General features: G+C 39.4%; 1 protein-coding gene across 2 annotated transcripts in view; it reads right to left on the bottom strand.

The window, feature by feature from the left end:
* The window catches only part of LOC138332360 (phosphorylase b kinase gamma catalytic chain, skeletal muscle/heart isoform-like), a 49693-nt gene that overhangs the window by 15868 nt on the left and 14609 nt on the right, over nt 1-19216 (bottom strand). Inside the window, exons 1-5 of one of the 2 annotated variants that reach the window (XM_069280440.1) lie at nt 10061-11560; nt 7090-7265; nt 6334-6388; nt 4860-4925; nt 3944-4016 (exon numbers count right to left, since the gene is read on the bottom strand). In XM_069280440.1, the coding sequence (XP_069136541.1) occupies nt 3944-4016; nt 4860-4925; nt 6334-6388; nt 7090-7265; nt 10061-10569 (879 nt within the window). In that variant the 5' untranslated portion in view covers nt 10570-11560. Of the gene's footprint in view, nt 1-3943; nt 4017-4859; nt 4926-6333; nt 6389-7089; nt 7266-10060; nt 11561-19216 lie in introns of those variants that run through there. The other variant, XM_069280441.1, reaches the window with a different exon arrangement.

Genomic DNA, 19216 nt, shown 5'->3' with positions numbered 1-19216 from the left:
ACAGAACACAGGACTGGGTACAAAGAAACACCTTTGGCCAGTTATAGTACTGTATTATGACGACTCTGTGTACAGAACACAGGACTGGGTACAAAGAAAACACCTTTGGCCAGTTATAGTACTGTATTATGACGACTCTGTGTACAGAACACAGGACTGGGTACAAAGAAACACCTTTGGCCAGTTATAGTACTGTATTATGTGTACAGAACACAGGACTGGGTACAAAGAAACACCTTTGGCCAGTTATAGTACTGTATTATGACGACTCTGTGTACAGAACACAGGACTGGGTACAAAGAAACACCTTTGGCCAGTTATAGTACTGTATTATGACTGTATTATGTGTACAGAACACAGGACTGGGTACAAAGAAACACCTTTGGCCAGTTATAGTACTGTATTATGACGACTCTGTGTACAGAACACAGGACTGGGTACAAAGAAACACCTTTGGCCAGTTATAGTACTGTATTATGACGACTCTGTGTACAGAACACAGGACTGGGTACAAAGAAACACCTTTGGCCAGTTATAGTACTGTATTATGACGACTCTGTGTACAGAACACAGGACTGGGTACAAAGAAACACCTTTGGCCAGTTATAGTACTGTATTATGACGACTCTGTGTACAGAACACAGGACTGGGTACAAAGAAACACCTTTGGCCAGTTATAGTACTGTATTATGACGACTCTGTGTACAGAACACAGGACTGGGTACAAAGAAACACCTTTGGCCAGTTATAGTACTGTATTATGACGACTCTGTGTACAGAACACAGGACTGGGTACAAAGAAACACCTTTGGCCAGTTATAGTACTGTATTATGACGACTCTGTGTACAGAACACAGGACTGGGTACAAAGAAACACCTTTGGCCAGTTATAGTACTGTATTATGACGACTCTGTGTACAGAACACAGGACTGGGTACAAAGAAACACCTTTGGCCAGTTATAGTACTGTATTATGACGACTCTGTGTACAGAACACAGGACTGGGTACAAAGAAACACCTTTGGCCAGTTATAGTACTGTATTATGACGACTCTGTGTACAGAACACAGGACTGGGTACAAAGAAACACCTTTGGCCAGTTATAGTACTGTATTATGACGACTCTGTGTACAGAACACAGGACTGGGTACAAAGAAACACCTTTGGCCAGTTATAGTACTGTATTATGACGACTCTGTGTACAGAACACAGGACTGGGTACAAAGAAACACCTTTGGCCAGTTATAGTACTGTATTATGACGACTCTGTGTACAGAACACAGGACTGGGTACAAAGAAACACCTTTGGCCAGTTATAGTACTGTATTATGACGACTCTGTGTACAGAACACAGGACTGGGTACAAAGAAACACCTTTGGCCAGTTATAGTACTGTATTATGACGACTCTGTGTACAGAACACAGGACTGGGTACAAAGAAACACCTTTGGCCAGTTATAGTACTGTATTATGACGACTTGTGTACAGAACACAGGACTGGGTACAAAGAAACACCTTTGGCCAGTTTATAGTACTGTATTATGACGACTCTGTGTACAGAACACAGGACTGGGTACAAAGAAACACCTTTGGCCAGTTATAGTACTGTATTATGACGACTCTGTGTACAGAACACAGGACTGGGTACAAAGAAACACCTTTGGCCAGTTATAGTACTGTATTATGACGACTCTGTGTACAGAACACAGGACAGGGTACAAAGAAACACCTTTGGCCAGTTATAGTACTGTATTATGACGACTCTGTGTACAGAACACAGGACTGGGTACAAAGAAACACCTTTGGCCAGTTATAGTACTGTATTATGACGACTCTGTGTACAGAACACAGGACTGGGTACAAAGAAACACCTTTGGCCAGTTATAGTACTGTATTATGACGACTCTGTGTACAGAACACAGGACAGGGTACAAAGAAACACCTTTGGCCAGTTATAGTACTGTATTATGACGACTCTGTGTACAGAACACAGGACTGGGTACAAAGAAACACCTTTGGCCAGTTATAGTACTGTATTATGACGACTCTGTGTACAGAACACAGGACTGGGTACAAAGAAACACCTTTGGCCAGTTATAGTACTGTATTATGACGACTCTGTGTACAGAACACAGGACTGGGTACAAAGAAACACCTTTGGCCAGTTATAGTACTGTATTATGACGACTCTGTGTACAGAACACAGGACTGGGTACAAAGAAACACCTTTGGCCAGTTATAGTACTGTATTATGACGACTCTGTGTACAGAACACAGGACTGGGTACAAAGAAACACCTTTGGCCAGTTATAGTACTGTATTATGACGACTCTGTGTACAGAACACAGGACTGGGTACAAAGAAACACACCTTTGGCCAGTTATAGTACTGTATTATGACGATTCTGTGTACAGAACACAGGACTGGGTACAAAGAAACACCTTTGGCCAGTTATAGTACTGTATTATGACGACTCTGTGTACAGAACACAGGACTGGGTACAAAGAAACACCTTTGGCCAGTTATAGTACTGTATTATGACGACTCTGTGTACAGAACACAGGACTGGGTACAAAGAAACACCTTTGGCCAGTTATAGTACTGTATTATGACGACTCTGTGTACAGAACACAGGACTGGGTACAAAGAAACACCTTTGGCCAGTTATAGTACTGTATTATGACGACTCTGTGTACAGAACACAGGACTGGGTACAAAGAAACACCTTTGGCCAGTTATAGTACTGTATTATGACGACTCTGTGTACAGAACACAGGACTGGGTACAAAGAAACACCTTTGGCCAGTTATAGTACTGTATTATGACGACTCTGTGTACAGAACACAGGACTGGGTACAAAGAAACACCTTTGGCCAGTTATAGTACTGTATTATGACGACTCTGTGTACAGAACACAGGACTGGGTACAAAGAAACACCTTTGGCCAGTTATAGTACTGTATTATGACGACTCTGTGTACAGAACACAGGACTGGGTACAAAGAAACACCTTTGGCCAGTTATAGTACTGTATTATGACGACTCTGTGTACAGAACACAGGACTGGGTACAAAGAAACACCTTTGGCCAGTTATAGTACTGTATTATGACGACTCTGTGTACAGAACACAGGACTGGGTACAAAGAAACACCTTTGGCCAGTTATAGTACTGTATTATGACGACTCTGTGTACAGAACACAGGACTGGGTACAAAGAAACACCTTTGGCCAGTTATAGTACTGTATTATGACGACTCTGTGTACAGAACACAGGACTGGGTACAAAGAAACACCTTTGGCCAGTTATAGTACTGTATTATGACGACTCTGTGTACAGAACACAGGACAGGGTACAAAGAAACACCTTTGGCCAGTTATAGTACTGTATTATGACGACTCTGTGTACAGAACACAGGACTGGGTACAAAGAAACACCTTTGGCCAGTTATAGTACTGTATTATGACGACTCTGTGTACAGAACACAGGACTAAGTCCCTTCATAATATACCTGGTTGTAACTAAACCCATTTTCACCTTCAACAGACATCGTAACACCTTCACCGTTCAAAATAAAGTCACCTGCCCTTGTGCCCAGCTGTCAGTCAGTGGCAGATATTACAGTTAGATTGTAATTTCCTCAAACCTTTATGAATATTACATCATTTTAGAGAATTTCTACTTAATTAATTTTCATAGTGCATCAAGTTCAATTTTTGACACTGCATATCTAGAATGTCTCATCTGTACATGTACAACAGGGAGGTCATTCATATGCAATTTCTGACAGGTAATACATACAACTTATTGTGACAAAGGGGTTGGTATTTTGTGTCCAGTAATCTAACAAACAGACAATTACACCATCCTGCTATGTCTCTCAGAGTTCTTCTCCTACCCCCTCCAAAACACCCAAACTTACTGTGTAGCTGGGCAAGTACTTACTTTTAAATCTCGATGTACTACATTCTTCTTGTGTATAAAGTCTACTGCTTCTAATAGCTGTCTTATCACAATTCTGAAATCAATCAAATGAAAAAGAATTTCTCAGGTGAATTCCGATAATAGGTTTTCTCCCCCTACTTTAACACTCAGAATTGCACGTGTTGAAGAGACAAAAATAGTTAAGCCGATAAGTTTCATTGATAATTTGTATATGACAAGTCTTAATATATTTATCTATTGCTTAGGCCTAAAAAAAATATGTATGTTTCGGGTACCCCTACCTACCCTAGTTTTTACTTCCAACCCTAGCTATTTTATCACACTTTTTCAAAACCAAAATGATGTGTATGAAGTTTTCAACTTAGATTTTTACGCATGCTTTAAGTTTATCCAGATAAAGTTCAATTATAAATATGGTAATGAGAAATAAAAGACTTCTAGCCAGCCTAAAACCTGACAGACAACTTACATGTATTATTAAATTACTTTTTAATGTAGTTATAAAGCCACTTGACCCCTCCCTCACCCCTCCTAAAAAAATAAAATATAAAAAAAAAAATTTTAAAAAATCCCGACCGACCTACCCTATTTTTTTCAGTCATGTAACCTGAAACACACATATAATTTTTTGGGGCCTTAAGATTCAATACAGAGATGACATTCATAAGAATCATTGAAGAAAAAAAAACCTCATTAAGCCAAGTTTCAATAATAATTTTGATATGGAGAGTCTAGTATATTTATTCATTGCTGAATATTTTAATACAGAAATGACATTTATTAACACATTCCCCCCTGAAGACAGATTTAGACTCTCCTAAATCAAGGATTAGAACAGTCCATTATGAAAATTCAGGGGTGACTGAGTTAAATGATAAATACATACTACATACTAAATGTTCTCGTTTCCACTTACCTTGTTCTCTTCTCAGATAGCGTTACAACTTGTGTGAGGTAGTCAAATAATTCTCCTTGTTTACATCTGCAACGAAAACCATCATAGGTTACATACTGAACTTACACAATGATAGAGGCACAGATTATTTTCCACTCTTGGAAATGCAATCAAACAGTAATTTGTACTTATGAATAAGAGCCAAAGTGTTTTAAAATGATGCCATTACCTCCTAGACGATCTGTCATTATCTCCAACTTTGTTTATATATTCTCTGTATATTCTGAACAGTCTGCTGAGACCAAACTTAACATACAACTGTTTTCTCCTCTCAGTTTCTTTCTCTTCTTGATAATGACTTAATACAGTCATTTTCAAGGTTTAGACTATCTTTGTTGTTGTTTTTAAAAACTTCAGTGACAGTTGATGCACTGATAACAACTTATTATTTGAAACACTTGAAAATCATTCCTTCATTTCATAACTTTTTTGGGGAGATTATTCATATCTATCTCACAGGGGAAACACACTTTCATATAGTCCTTGGTCAAGTCAACACTAAATTCTTAATTTTCATGTAACTGTCTGGTACTAGACATTTCTGGTCTACTGATTAAAGCTTATTGGTGGATTTCCATGTGTTATATTGGGCTAAAACATATTAAATCTGCTTAACTCTGGGGAAACCTCCCTTTAAATACCACCCTGTTATGACATATGGTTGGACGTTGAGATGAGTATATATATATTACACTGTGGAGTAATTAGGCCCAAGTGTGAAACAGCTGCAGGTGGCTTGTGTAATATTAGCACATTTTTACACCAAATCACTGTAGGACATGATTGGTCATCAGTGGACTATGAATAGCCAGTGGTCAGTGTGAATGGAGTAAAGGTGTTATACCCCAGCTAAGAGGTAGAGTAAATCTGCCAACAACATTAAAAGCTATGTATATCACCCATACTGATGAGCTAATGTTACATAACCTGTGTCTATAATCATATAAAAACATCTACTCTTCTAATTCTAACCTTTTAATTTATTGGTGGAATAAAAAGGATTTGATGTAATCAGATGACATTAAAAACTTATTGGGGACCAAGATTGTATTTAAAATGGATATAATTTGTAAGCTGATAATGTGTAGATTTTGTTTAGACAAGTTAATTAATCATGTCATTATAATACTTAATCCTGAAAAAATCTATTTATCAAATTTAAATACAAATGTTATTTCTTTATTGGAGGTCTTAATTGTGTTTCTGATAATCTAGCTGTTCTTTGATAATCACAATATATCAAATCTATTTTTCCTCTAAATTTTTGTTGACAGATTGTGTACATGATTCTTGTCATCTAACTTCAAAATGAGTTCATTTATCTACTTGTACCAAGCCTTATATAATATAGCTAATTTTGGGTGGTTATAAATCATCTTATCAAACTATACAGACATGTCATGTTTTCATTGGATAAGAATTCAAATGCACTTACAATTCAAATACAAGAAAGATGAAAGTGTTGGTTTCAAATGAGTCATGAAGTTCAACTGAAATGGAAAAAGAAATAAAAATCAAATGAATGTAACTTATAAGGAAATTCATGAACAAATTGCTAAGCTACAGGCTTTACCTGCTGTTTTAATTGACAAATGTATGTAATGGTATGTACACCTGTAGGAGGAGGTGGGCGGTGACTCATATTTACCTGAAGTTATATTAGTTCAGATCTACTAAAAGCCTTTACATCTTACAACCTTATATGTAAAATCTTTAAATACTGTGTGTCAAAACAAGCCTCCAGGGCCTGCATTGCTCACATGTATTTAACCGCTTTGACGATACCTTAAAGGATAATAAACTTCTTTCATGTTTGAAGAAAGTTGACTCCCTAAAATTCATATTGATAACATGTGAAATTCACTTTTCTTAGAATTTTTAGAGGATGCATGTATTAAAAACAAGAATTACATGGAAGTGGATGTGTCGCCTGCACAGCATCACAAAAATAGTAATTTACAGTTGAAAATACTGTTAATCATAGGTGAAGTTATCAAGTCCCATAACTCTTGCAAATATAGATGGATTTTGGCCAGTATCGAACCCATTTAAGATCTAATTGATATAAAGCAATATACCAAATTTAATTGAAATTGTACAATAAATACTTCAGTTATCACATAAGACACAAGCTTTGTATTGTTTTATTTTTACAAAATCTCAGAACATGGAAGGCGAGACCAAAACTTACTTATATGTTTATGCCCAGAACACATCTTGAGTATATTAATTTCCCGTATCGTATCCTGTTTGGTCTGCTCGGCCTGGTACGCCTCCTGTTTTTCTGTACTGATGTCGATGATTTTAACAGCATATTCCTTTCCTGTCTCCTTCTCTACACACCGACGTACCACACTACTCACACCCCTGAAACAAACACAAGAAACAATCTTAATCACCTTAATGAAATAGGGTTGTTATGAGTATTCAATGAAAAAGCTTTTCTGTAATACCTGGGTATAATACAATCAAAAAAGAAATTAAACTGTCTGTTGGTCAGAAGTGGACCCACTGAAGTAATCTGACACAGAAATGATTGACCCCTCTCAGATTATCATGATTCTATTCACTGTCCTCACTGACACTTTTCATTGAAACTGATTTCTCGCCTGTAATCGGGTCAAGATTCTCAACAAAAAATTAACACCTAGATTCACTGGTAACTTAAGTTATTATTTACCATGTATATATACCATTCCAAAATAATGCCTATATTTACTGGCTTCTGATTTTTCTGGAAACCAATTTTGGACAGATATTTTATAAGACAATGTGATTACGACAGAGCCCTCACATCTGATGTGGGCCGGGTCCTTATTTTATAACCTCTTTTTATTAAAAAAAAATTCCCACATACATTACATGAACCTCTACGTAAAGCACACCTGTCTGTAAAAGACAAACTTGTCAAACCCATTTGGTACAATTTACATTGTAACCGTTATTGATTTATTTAGAAAGGACACCTGTCTGCAGGTTCTCGTTAAAAGACGGTTGTCGGTAAAAACAGCCATCTATTATTTGTTTACAACCGAATATTGTTGTCAGAAATAAATATTGGCCACCACAAGGGCCTGCGACCCTCAACCACCTATTATCAATTTTCAACCATCTATTAAAAAACTAAGAGAGATCCCTGTGTCTGTAAAGGACAGAGCCATCAACCCCATTTGTTGCAATTTATAATTGACCTCTGTCTAAAAAGGATATTTTTTGTTATGTCCATCTGGTTTTCTTTATAGACAAGTTTGATTGTAAATGTAACTGAGTTTTTTACTAATGTAAATTCAATCATTAATTTGTCCAAAATCTCAGGTTTTTCAAAAATGTTTTTTCTTCCATAATTACCATAACATGTTAATTGAATGTTAATCAAGCTTAATTGGTTTATTTATTGATGTCAATATTCAGTGTAGACAGAAGTGAATCGATCTGTTACTTAGGGTTAGCTCTCGTAGCTGACCGAGTATTTATGCAGTAGAGAAGTACGAACACACCCACATGTGACGATGATGGACTAGCCAATCAGATGGAAGGATTCGCTCACACCCTAGTTGGCTTGCCTGTATCTAGGTCATCAAATCAAAACATAAACGTAACAACTGCTTGGCTCTGAAATCTGGTGAAGTCTGGTGGTATAAACTTGGGGGTGTTAATCAACATTATAGACTTTTGGTGCCGATACTGTTTCACTCTAATCTTTAATCTAACTATGATGAGATTTACATAATAAAAACATTACATTCAAGATTGAATTTCACATGACCTACATAACTTGCCCTCCCCGACTTTAAAAGACATCAGATAAATTCCTGACCCACATTCTGCGCTTGTTATATAAACCAAGTTCAAGTTCAGATATATACTCCCATTATTTACCAGCTGGCAAGTTTCCAAGTTCATTCATGATGACACATTATTACATGAAATAAGAACAAGACTCTGATCACAAACCTTACAATGCATTCTCTACATGATTCTCATTTTTTAAGATAATTCTTCCACGGGAATATCATTAATTGATCCTCATCACCATTAATCATAATTAGTAGAATGACAAAGAATTTCATGATTTGCATTTAGACAGTCCTCATATCCTTTTTAAGCACAGAAATTGAAAAGGGATCCCACATTTTTCTGAAAGTTTATTCAAATTATACAGTTCCAGCCCATCTTCTCTGAGAATCAACAGAACCTATTTATCCCAGCACAAACCTGCATTGGCATTTTGAAATTATTTTTAAAGATTAGACCAGCTTTCAATACTTACATACTGATATTAATGTAGGTAAATCACATAGACAAAGGCTTTGTGTTTTGAGTTACACTCAATTGATATTTTACATCAGCTTTAAATATAGATATACCATTGTTCTTATGGTGTTAACCATTACATCAGATCGTAATTCTATACAGATAAAGGTAAACATATATTCCATGAGTTTCTTATGCTGTTTGTTTGTTACTACTGAAGTAGGATTGACCGACGTCATAGCAACAGACAGGTTACCTATATGATGAGTGTGTTACGCCATCACAATGCTAAACAAAACGTCTGGTATATGATATACCCATAGACCCACAGTAACACCTTCGGTATAACATAAAGTACAGAACATTGATGTAGCACATTTGTTTTTAGGGTACAACATTGTGGTCCAACTAGATTATATACAAACATTAGCTGGACCTATCCTTTGTAAATGTTTGTAAACATCTAAAGAAAATGTTTGTAAACATCTTAAGATTTTCAGACAAACACCATGCAACATAACACCTGTATTAAATTATTAAATTATAGAACTTTGCTAAAGATTTTAAAATCTTCAAAACTTTTATAAGTTGACTTCAAAGTAAACAGGAGAACCACCAAACAAAAGTTAAATCACACTGTGGTTCTTAGTGACATACAGTGAGATATATCAGAGGTAGACAATAGTGCCCGATCATACATATATACTTATAAAGAATACCTCAGCAATCCCTAGCAGTAATTGCAGCAAGCACCCATAGACTTTTCTGAGCCCTAAACTTACAGCTATCACCCAGACGTTTATCTTTAAAATCAATGAAATTGATGACTGAGCCCTAAACTTACAGCTATCACCCATACATGTTTTTCTTTCAATCAGCCCTAACCATATTTGGTATAATATACTTACACTCCACATATACTGCCCAAAGCAAACTTGGATGTCCCGTTATTTGTTTGGAACACCTCAACGTACCGTTCCTCTGTACTCAGACCAAAACACTCTACACCATTATTCACCTGGGAAGATGTCACTTTAATATTTTGTTCATTTTTGGATTTTGTCACTGAAGGAAGTTCTCTAGATATCTGATCCTTTAAGTCTTGACAGCTATGTGACAAACATTTTGTCTGAATCACACGTGGGCCATCCGAGTTGTTGTTCTGTTCTTTCCGATACACTTTGTCCACTTCCACCAAGGCATCCTGTCCATTGTCAAGTTTTTCCTGTTGGTACTTATGTTTCTCACTCTTGGCTCGCCGACCAATGATACCGTGGACAGTGCCACAGTGGCTGCATTTGACACAATTACCCTTGATCAGGGCAGTTCTGTCCCTGAAGGACCCCGTCAGCATCAGTACATTATTATTGTCACTGTCTGAGGTAACAGAAAACGGGGATTCGTTGTGCCTCCCCATGATAAGGCTAGAATACAGTATTTAGTTCTACTTGATCTAGATCAATCTATTATAGGCCTCCATGTCACCTAAATCTGCCTAACCCTAGGTGTAATGGAAACTGCCATTATAAGGATTACGGTAAAGATTAAGTTGAGCTGGAGAAATACAAATCCTTGTTCGTCTCTTCAATGTACATATGAATCTCTTAGATCCGGTTGTTGTTCATATAAATAAAGATAAAAACTTCACGGTATTGGTTACAGCTTTGATCACTGAAATTACAGCCCGTAATAGTTCATGAAACAAAAAAATAAGTTTATAAAGTATCCAAAACAAACCATTGATTGCTTGTGTTCACGATCCAATTCTATCCAAAAGTTCAAAACACTAACTTACACAGCTATTTCACAGAGGTAAACTTTGATAAAGATGTTTACAATCCATAGCTATCTTTCAATATTAGTACAACATCCCAGTGACCCTGAATTCACATCCACTATGATCCAGGGTAGACATCAGTTATATAGGTGTGGTATAGTAGAGCTCTATCACACATCAGCGTCTCTCCTGTATTGGTTTAAACAGTAATGTGTTAAGTTGTCTATGTGTATTATTGATTCCTTTAACCTCAACAACACACCCAAGAGAATATCAACAACAACAACAACAGTCTAGTGGTCAGCTGGTCAGTCTGTTGTGGTCAGTTTAGTACACACACTGGCTATATCTAGTGGAATGATGAACTCATCATGACTTTAGTGTATAGATATAGAACCAAAGCTTAAGTCACTCAGTCTATATATATATACATATGCCACGGACACAATCAATAACTATATCTACATAAATGTAAATATAGATCTGTATTATAATACACAGTTTTCTCTTTGTCCTATACAAACATAGAGAAACAATCAAGAGCCTATACAATATGTATATATAGGTCTTGGAACTCCGGCCTGGCACCTCAAAAAACTATCCCTATGGCCCGACCAAAGAAGTTCTTTATACTGATAGCATTACACCCCTACAGACATTAACAAGTGTAAAGAGTAAAGTAGGCATCCCACATGTCACATTGACCTAGCCTGTGACCTAAGCTTGCGTAACCTACGAAGTCTCTAGCTCCGCCCACTTAGAAAGCAAATGGTCAAATCTTCCCTTTATAAAACCAATAGACATCGGTTTTATTGACTAGATATTTAACTCAAATAAAACTGATCCTTCCATTTAAAATCCTACTGAATTGAGGAATGGAAACAAATCAATGCTGAATCAGTATCTGTATTCATGAGTTGACCTCTTAAACTCTGCCAGTCACGTTTTCCTCCATGTGCTTCTGAGGTTTAAATATAGTAACATACAACATACCAACTCAGTACATTGGGGTTATAAATATTCAGTAGGCCATATTATACAACCAAAAAAGTAAATCACTTGACACAGTGACACTTTTAATGCTATGACAGATTTTCTTGACAAACAGTGAAGCTTTGAACTATATGTGATAGTATGCACCTTGCTTACGTGACGAAAGCTGCCGATTGGTCGTTACATACTGTACTATAACAGGGACATCCTACTGACCCAGTGATAATACCTCACGTTTATTACCATGCGGTATGAAACATTACAAAAAATGCAAAACATATGGACTAGCTAGTAGAATGAGATCTGATGGAAACACAATCACATGACACATAATCTGCACCAATATATATGATTGGAACTGGATAACAGTTTCCAAAACCTTAAATTTATTTACAAAATTTGATATTCTAATTTTGGTTTGTTACAAAATCATAAAATATACAAAACATTAAACTAATTAATAAGGGGAGATAATTCAGTAACTGAAACATCAAAACAAAGACAGGTATTTTGATTCCCGATAATATCAAGGGCATGGACTATTTTATTTGTGGGAAAAAGAACACCTTTAATCCCTTTTAAGCAGTATTTTCAATATCTTTTGGGGTTAATAATTCAGTTTGACCAATGGCTGCGCCACTTTTAAAATTCTTCTCCGCGGTTTAAATGACTTTATATTTAAAACACTCTGACATACAAATCATTCAGTCTATGGAAAAATAACCTCAAAGAACTAACCAAAAGAAATGAGTGTAACATATATATGAAATTTAATAACATGTATCTCTTTAAAGAATTTTTCTTTTCTTTTTTCAGGAAACAAACAGAAAACATTAACATGAATACAGCAAAATTTGAAAAGAAACATTCCCACTATACTCCGCATCTGCTGGCAAATCTATACTTTACAGGCATCAGATGCCAGCTGGCCAAGGGCAGAAGTTCCTCTAACAGGGTCAGGGTTCTGGTGGTAAATTCTTTAGTTTGCCAGTGAGGAAAATTTAGCCTCACAGTCCTCTAACAGGGGAGCTCAACACATGAAGTACTTGGGGAACCAACATTGTTGTCCATGCGCTACACACAAATTCAAACCCACCCCCCGTCTGCTTCCTCCTGACTTAACTTCTTAAGCTTGAGGCTGAAAGGAGAAAACATATAACATAAATCATATTGTTTCCAAGAAACAGAGAAAGCATTTACGTAATAGCCGTCTGGATCCCGCCTCCAGTCAACTTGATAATTTAATCAAGCAAACACGTCAATATCTGGTATAACCAAATAACTCTGCGTCATTTTCATAATAATTTTCTATCTAACAGCCACTCAGTCTGATCCTCAAAACAACGTGATTTTTTATCACATCTACATTTGATATGCCCATATATGAGTGTGCTGTTAGAAAACACCATTCCCAAATAGTTTTGCTAATTCCATTACACACCTCTGATTTTACTTCCCCCTTTATGTTCACATATGCTACTGCTGTATATATCCAATTCTTTCTAGTTGGATATGCTTATTAGAGACATTCACTACAAAAAGCCTTGAGTAGTGTATGCAGCCTTTTAATTCTAAACAATTTTATGTGCAACCTCTTTTCATATTGTGTTCCCATCTACCTCCATGTTATTGTCTCCCTCCACCCCCCCCACCAAGATTAAACAGCATCCCACTTGACAAACCAAACATCAGACCCCTATCCTTTAGCTCGGCCGACACATAGTGGCTCAACTTCAGCCACACCCCCAATTAATTTACAAAGGGCCCATGGATACAGTCAGCAAAACATTATCTTTAGATACTTTTCAATGCAGCTAAGTTTACCCTGTTCTAGGGTTCTATAATACAGAGCTCCCTGTCTGTTGCAGGTAGGGGCGGATAACCAGACCTATCAGTCGAGCTACCTCGATAATAGTAATCTACGATATCCAGTATAAAACATATTTTGCATCAGTAGATAAATCCGTCAATTTTCTCAACTTGATAATGCTATAGTCATATCAAAAGTATCAATGATAAACCCTACAGAGTAAGCCTCTGCTATGGTTGATCACAGATTTCCATCATGAATTTATAAGCCCAAGAGATTTTAAAGAGTTGATGTCTCAAACTATGTTCTCTATGTGAGGTCTCTCCCATCAAGAACCCATCATCAATGTAACTCCTGCTTGAAATATATCCCCTTCACGAGAAAACACTGGCTTCATAATTTTAGTAAAATAGCGAGGGGCACACGCCAAACCATTAGGCATACAGGTGAATTGATAAAGCAGCCCTTTCCAGGAAAATTAAAATATAATTCTGATGGTGTGATGCAATAGAACAGTGTAGTAAGCATACCCTTAGATCTATCAGAGCCCATTAGTTACTAAGAAAGATCACTACTGACTGGAAACTATCCCATCCCACCCTCTTCATTTTAATTCCTATCAAAATTTAGAATCATTCAGATGTCCCAGTGGACGCAGCACACAAAGAAAGGAGACATATGCCTCGCACTTTTTCAAAATTCTATCCGCGTAAACTTGTTCATTTATTATTAAATTTGTTTTCACACGACAGGGCTATTCTGCACAGGTATCCTAATAAACTCTATTTCAGCCCCCAGCACTGTTTAATATCCATGGATCTTGTGTTATGGTTTCCCAACTTACAATAAAATCTTTTAGTCAACCACCAATTGATACACATGTTTTCTCTAGCCTGTTGTTTTATCTACAGTTCACTCTCTATGTCATGGTTTTATGATCACTGACAATCTGGAGTGGGCGGTAGATTGGTGTGCAGGGGAGGTAAGGGACATGTGAATGGGCAGAGGGAATGGGGTATGAGGGAGACTGGAAGCGCCGCCTCTGCCTAAAACCTCTCTATCCACGACCTTACCGCATGTTAAAATTCCTTCCCAGATGGGATTTGGGGTGTACCGGCCTCTACTTGCCTCGGCCATGAAACCCATGGTAGTCTTCCCTCGCCAATGACTTGGATGAGCCTGTTCGTGACCTTATTAGTGTGTGAGGTTTTGTACAGCAAGTACATTCCCCAAACAAAAATTTGGTTCATCCCAACTTGTGGAACACAAACTTGTATTCGTCTTTTAAGTCTTTTGTGATCTCCCTTCGACGAGACACGTTATTTGTGATTAGTTGATGATACTTGAAACTGTCTGTACAATCGGAAAAATATCACATCTGATCTGACAGTTTTTTGTGCCACGTCCCAAAATGGTTATTAGCAATGTTCCCTACAATGGATCTTTTTTGACAGAGCATCTTTTGTAACTTAATGTCCTGAGACCTCGTTCCAGGTGGAATTTGATCCATAGTTTCTTGGTTTAATTTTTGCTAACAGTTGTCACAGTTATTTAGGACTTTTATATTTCTTCTCCATGGTGGTGTCCTTTATCCAACCATAGTGTAACCCACCGTCTGCGGGATTTATGGCGGCGCACTTTCTCAGTTTTGTTGTATTTCTCTTGTACTGTTTCAAACACTTTCACTTTCACTTATTACACTAGTCACTAGCACCGTACAGATTGTTGCTTGCTATCAATGCTGTTGTGTCGGAATTCTCCAACAACACGGGTTTGGTGCCAAGATCAACAGACGCCAGCTGTTTCCACAACCATTTCCTCCTCGTGAAAGTAATCGGCGTATTCGGGGAGCGAGGCACTCAAAATCTCTGGCTATACCATCTGACCTCCGTCAAAAACGCACATATCTGCGAGAAGGCATGTTGACGTTAGCACATAATGATTTTCTAAGCCAGTATCTCTTCCCTTGCCAACTGGTGGTCAGTTTACACCTCACAGTCCTTTAAACAGAGTCTGGTGGTGAGTTTACACCTCACAGTCCTCTAACAGAGTTTGGTGGTGAGTTTACACCTCACAGTCCTCTAACAGATTATAATGGTGAGTTTACACCTTACAGTCCTCTAACAGATTATAATGGTGAGTTTACACCTCACAGTCCTCTAACAGGGTCCGGTGGTAAGTTTACACCTCACAATCCTCTAACAGGGTCTAGTGGAGAGTTAACACCTCACAGTCCTCTAACAGAGTATGGTGGTGAGTTTACACCTCACAGTCCTCTAACAGAGTATGGTGGTGAGTTTACACCTCACAGTCCTCTAACAGGGTCTGGTGGTGAGTTTAGACCTCACAGTCCTCTAACAGGGTCTGGTGGTGAGTTTACACCTCACAGTCCTCTAACAGGGTCTGGTGGTGAGTTTACACCTCACAGTCCTCTAACAGGGTCTGGTGGTGAGTTAACACCTCACAGTCCTCTAACAGGGTCTGGTGGTGAGTTTAGACCTCACAGTCCTCTAATAGGGTCTGGTGGTGAGTTTACACCTCACAGTCCTCTAACAGGGTCTGGTGGTGAGTTTACACCTCACAGTCCTCTAACAGATTATAATGGTGAGTTTACACCTCACAGTCCTCTAACAGGGTCTAGTGGTGAGTTTACACGTCACAGTCCTCTAACAGGGTATGGTGGTGAGTTTACACCTCACAGTCCTCTAACAGGGTATGGTGGTGAGTTTACACCTCACAGTCCTCTAACAGGGTCTGGTGGTGAGTTTAGACCACACAGTCCTCTAACAGGGTCTGGTGGCGAGTTAAGACCACACAGTCCTCTAACAGGGTCTGGTGGTGAGTTTAGACCTCACAGTCCTCTAACAGGTCTATGGTGGTGAGTTTACACCTCACAGTCCTCTAACAGGGTCTGGTGATGAAGTTTTAGACATCACAGTCCTCTAACAGAGTCTGGTGGAGAGTTTAAAACCTCACAGTCCTCTAACAGGGTCTGGTGGTGAGTTAACCTCACAGTCCTTAACAGGGTCTGGTGGTGAGTTTAACACACAGTCCTCTAACAGGGTCTGGTGGTGAGTTTACACCTCACAGTCCTCTAACAGAGTTTAACCTCACAGGGGTGGTGGTAGTTTACACCTCACAGTCCTCTAACAGGGTCTGGTGGTGAGTTACACCTAACAGTCCTCTAACAGAGTCTAGTGGTAAGTTTAGACCTCACAGTCCTCTAACAGGGTCTGGTGGTGAGTTTACACCTCACAGTCCTCTAACAGGGTCTGGTGGTGAGTTTACACCTCACAGTCCTCTAACAGGGTCTGGTGGTGAGTTTACACCTCACAGTCCTCTAACAGGGTCTGGTGGTATAGTTTACACCTCACAGTCCTCTAACAGGGTCTGGTGGTGAGTTTACACCTCACAGTCCTCTAACAGGGTCTGGTGGTGAGTTTACACATCACAGTCCTCTAACAGGTCTGAGTTTTAACACCTCACAGTCCTCTAACAGGGTCTGGTGGTGAGTTTACACCTCACAGTCCTCTAACAGGGTCTGGTGGTGAGTTTACACCTCACAGTCCTCTAACAGGTCTGGTGGATGAGTTTACACCTCACAGTCCTCTAACAGGGTCTGGTGGTGAGTTTTACACCTCACAGTCCTCTAACAGGGTCTGGTGGTGAGTTTACACCTCACAGTCCTCACAGTCCTCCTCTAACAGGGTCTGGTGGTGAGTTTACACCTCACAGTCCTCTAACAGGGTCTGGGTGGGTAGTTTACACCTCACAGTCCTCTAACAGGGTCTGGTGGTGAGTTTACACCTCACAGTCCTCTAACAGGGTCTGGTGGTGAGTTTACACCTCACAGTCCTCTAACAGGGTCTGGTGGTGAGTTTTACACCTCACAGTCCTCTAACAGGGTCTGGTGGTGAGTTTTACACCTCACAGTCCTCTAACAGGGTCTGGTGGTGAGTTTAGACCTCACAGTCCTCTAACAGGGTCTGGTGGTGAGTTTACACCTCACAGTCCTCTAACAGGGTCTGGTGGTGAGTTTACACCTCACAGTCCTCTAAGTAGGGTCCTCTAACAGGGTCTGGTGGTGAGTTTACACCTCACAGTCCTCTAACAGGGTCTGGTGGTGAGTTTACACCTCACAGTCCTCTAACAGGGTCTGGTGGTGAGTTTACACCTCACAGTCCTCTAACAGGGTCTGGTGGTGAGTTTAAGACCTCACAGTCCTCTAACAGGGTCTGGTGGTGAGTTTACACCTCACAGTCCTCTAACAGGGTCTGGTGGTGAGTTTAGACCTCACAGTCCTCTAACAGGGTCTGGTGGTGAGTTTACACCTCACAGTCCTCTAACAGGGTCTGGTGGTGATAGTTTACACCTCACAGTCCTCTAACAGGGTCTGGTGAGAGTTTACACCTCACAGTCCTCTAACAGGGTCTGGTGGTGAGTTTACACCTCACAGTCCTCTAACAGGGTCTGGTGGTGAGTTTACACCTCACACAGTCCTCTAACAGGGTCTGGTGGTGAGTTTACACCTCACAGTCCTCTAACAGGGTCTGGTGGTGAGTTTTACACCTCACAGTCCTCTAACAGGGTCTGGTGGTGAGTTTACACCTCACAGTCCTCTAACAGGGTCTAGGTGGTGAGTTTAACCTCACAGTCCTCTAACAGGGTCTGGTGGTGAGTTTACACCTCACAGTCCTCTAACAGGGTCTGGTGGTGAGTTTACACCTCACAGTCCTCTAACAGGGTCTGGTGGTGAGTTTACACCTCACAGTCCTCTAACAGGGTCTGGTGGTGAGTTTACACCTCACAGTCCTCTAACAGGGTCTGGTGGTGAGTTTACACCTCACAGTCCTCTAACAGGGTCTGGTGGTGAGTTTACACCTCACAGTCCTCTAACAGGGTCTGGTGGTGAGTTTACACCTCAACAGTCCTCTAACAGGGTTCTGGTGGTGAGTTTACACCTCACAGTCCTCTAACAGGGTCTGGTGGTGAGTTTACACCTCACAGTCCTCTAACAGGGTTGGTGGTGAGTTTAGACCTCACAGTCCTCTAACAGAGTCTGGTGGTGAGTTTACACCTCACAGTCCTCTAACAGGGTCTGGTGGTGAGTTAAGACCTCACAGTCCTCTAACAGGGTCTGGTGGTGAGTTTACACCTCACAGTCCTCTAACAGGGTCTGGTGGTGAGTTTAGACCTCACAGTCCTCTAACAGGGTCTGGTGGTGAGTTTACACCTCACAGTCCTCTAACAGGGTCTGGTGGTGAGTTTACACCTCACAGTCCTCTAACAGGGTCTGGTGGTGAGTTTACACCTCACAGTCCTCTAACAGGGTCTGGTGGTGAGTTTACACTCAACAGTCCTCTAACAGGGTCTGGTGGTGAGTTTACACCTCACAGTCCTCTAACAGGGTCTGGTGGTGAGTTTACACCTAACAGTCCTCTAACAGGGTCTGGTGGTGAGTTTACACCTCACAGTCCTCTAACA

The sequence above is a fragment of the Argopecten irradians genome, chromosome 9 (assembly GCF_041381155.1).
Source record: "Argopecten irradians isolate NY chromosome 9, Ai_NY, whole genome shotgun sequence".
Taxonomy (NCBI): domain Eukaryota; kingdom Metazoa; phylum Mollusca; class Bivalvia; order Pectinida; family Pectinidae; genus Argopecten; species Argopecten irradians.
This window is presented reverse-complemented; position numbering and strand designations above follow the sequence as displayed.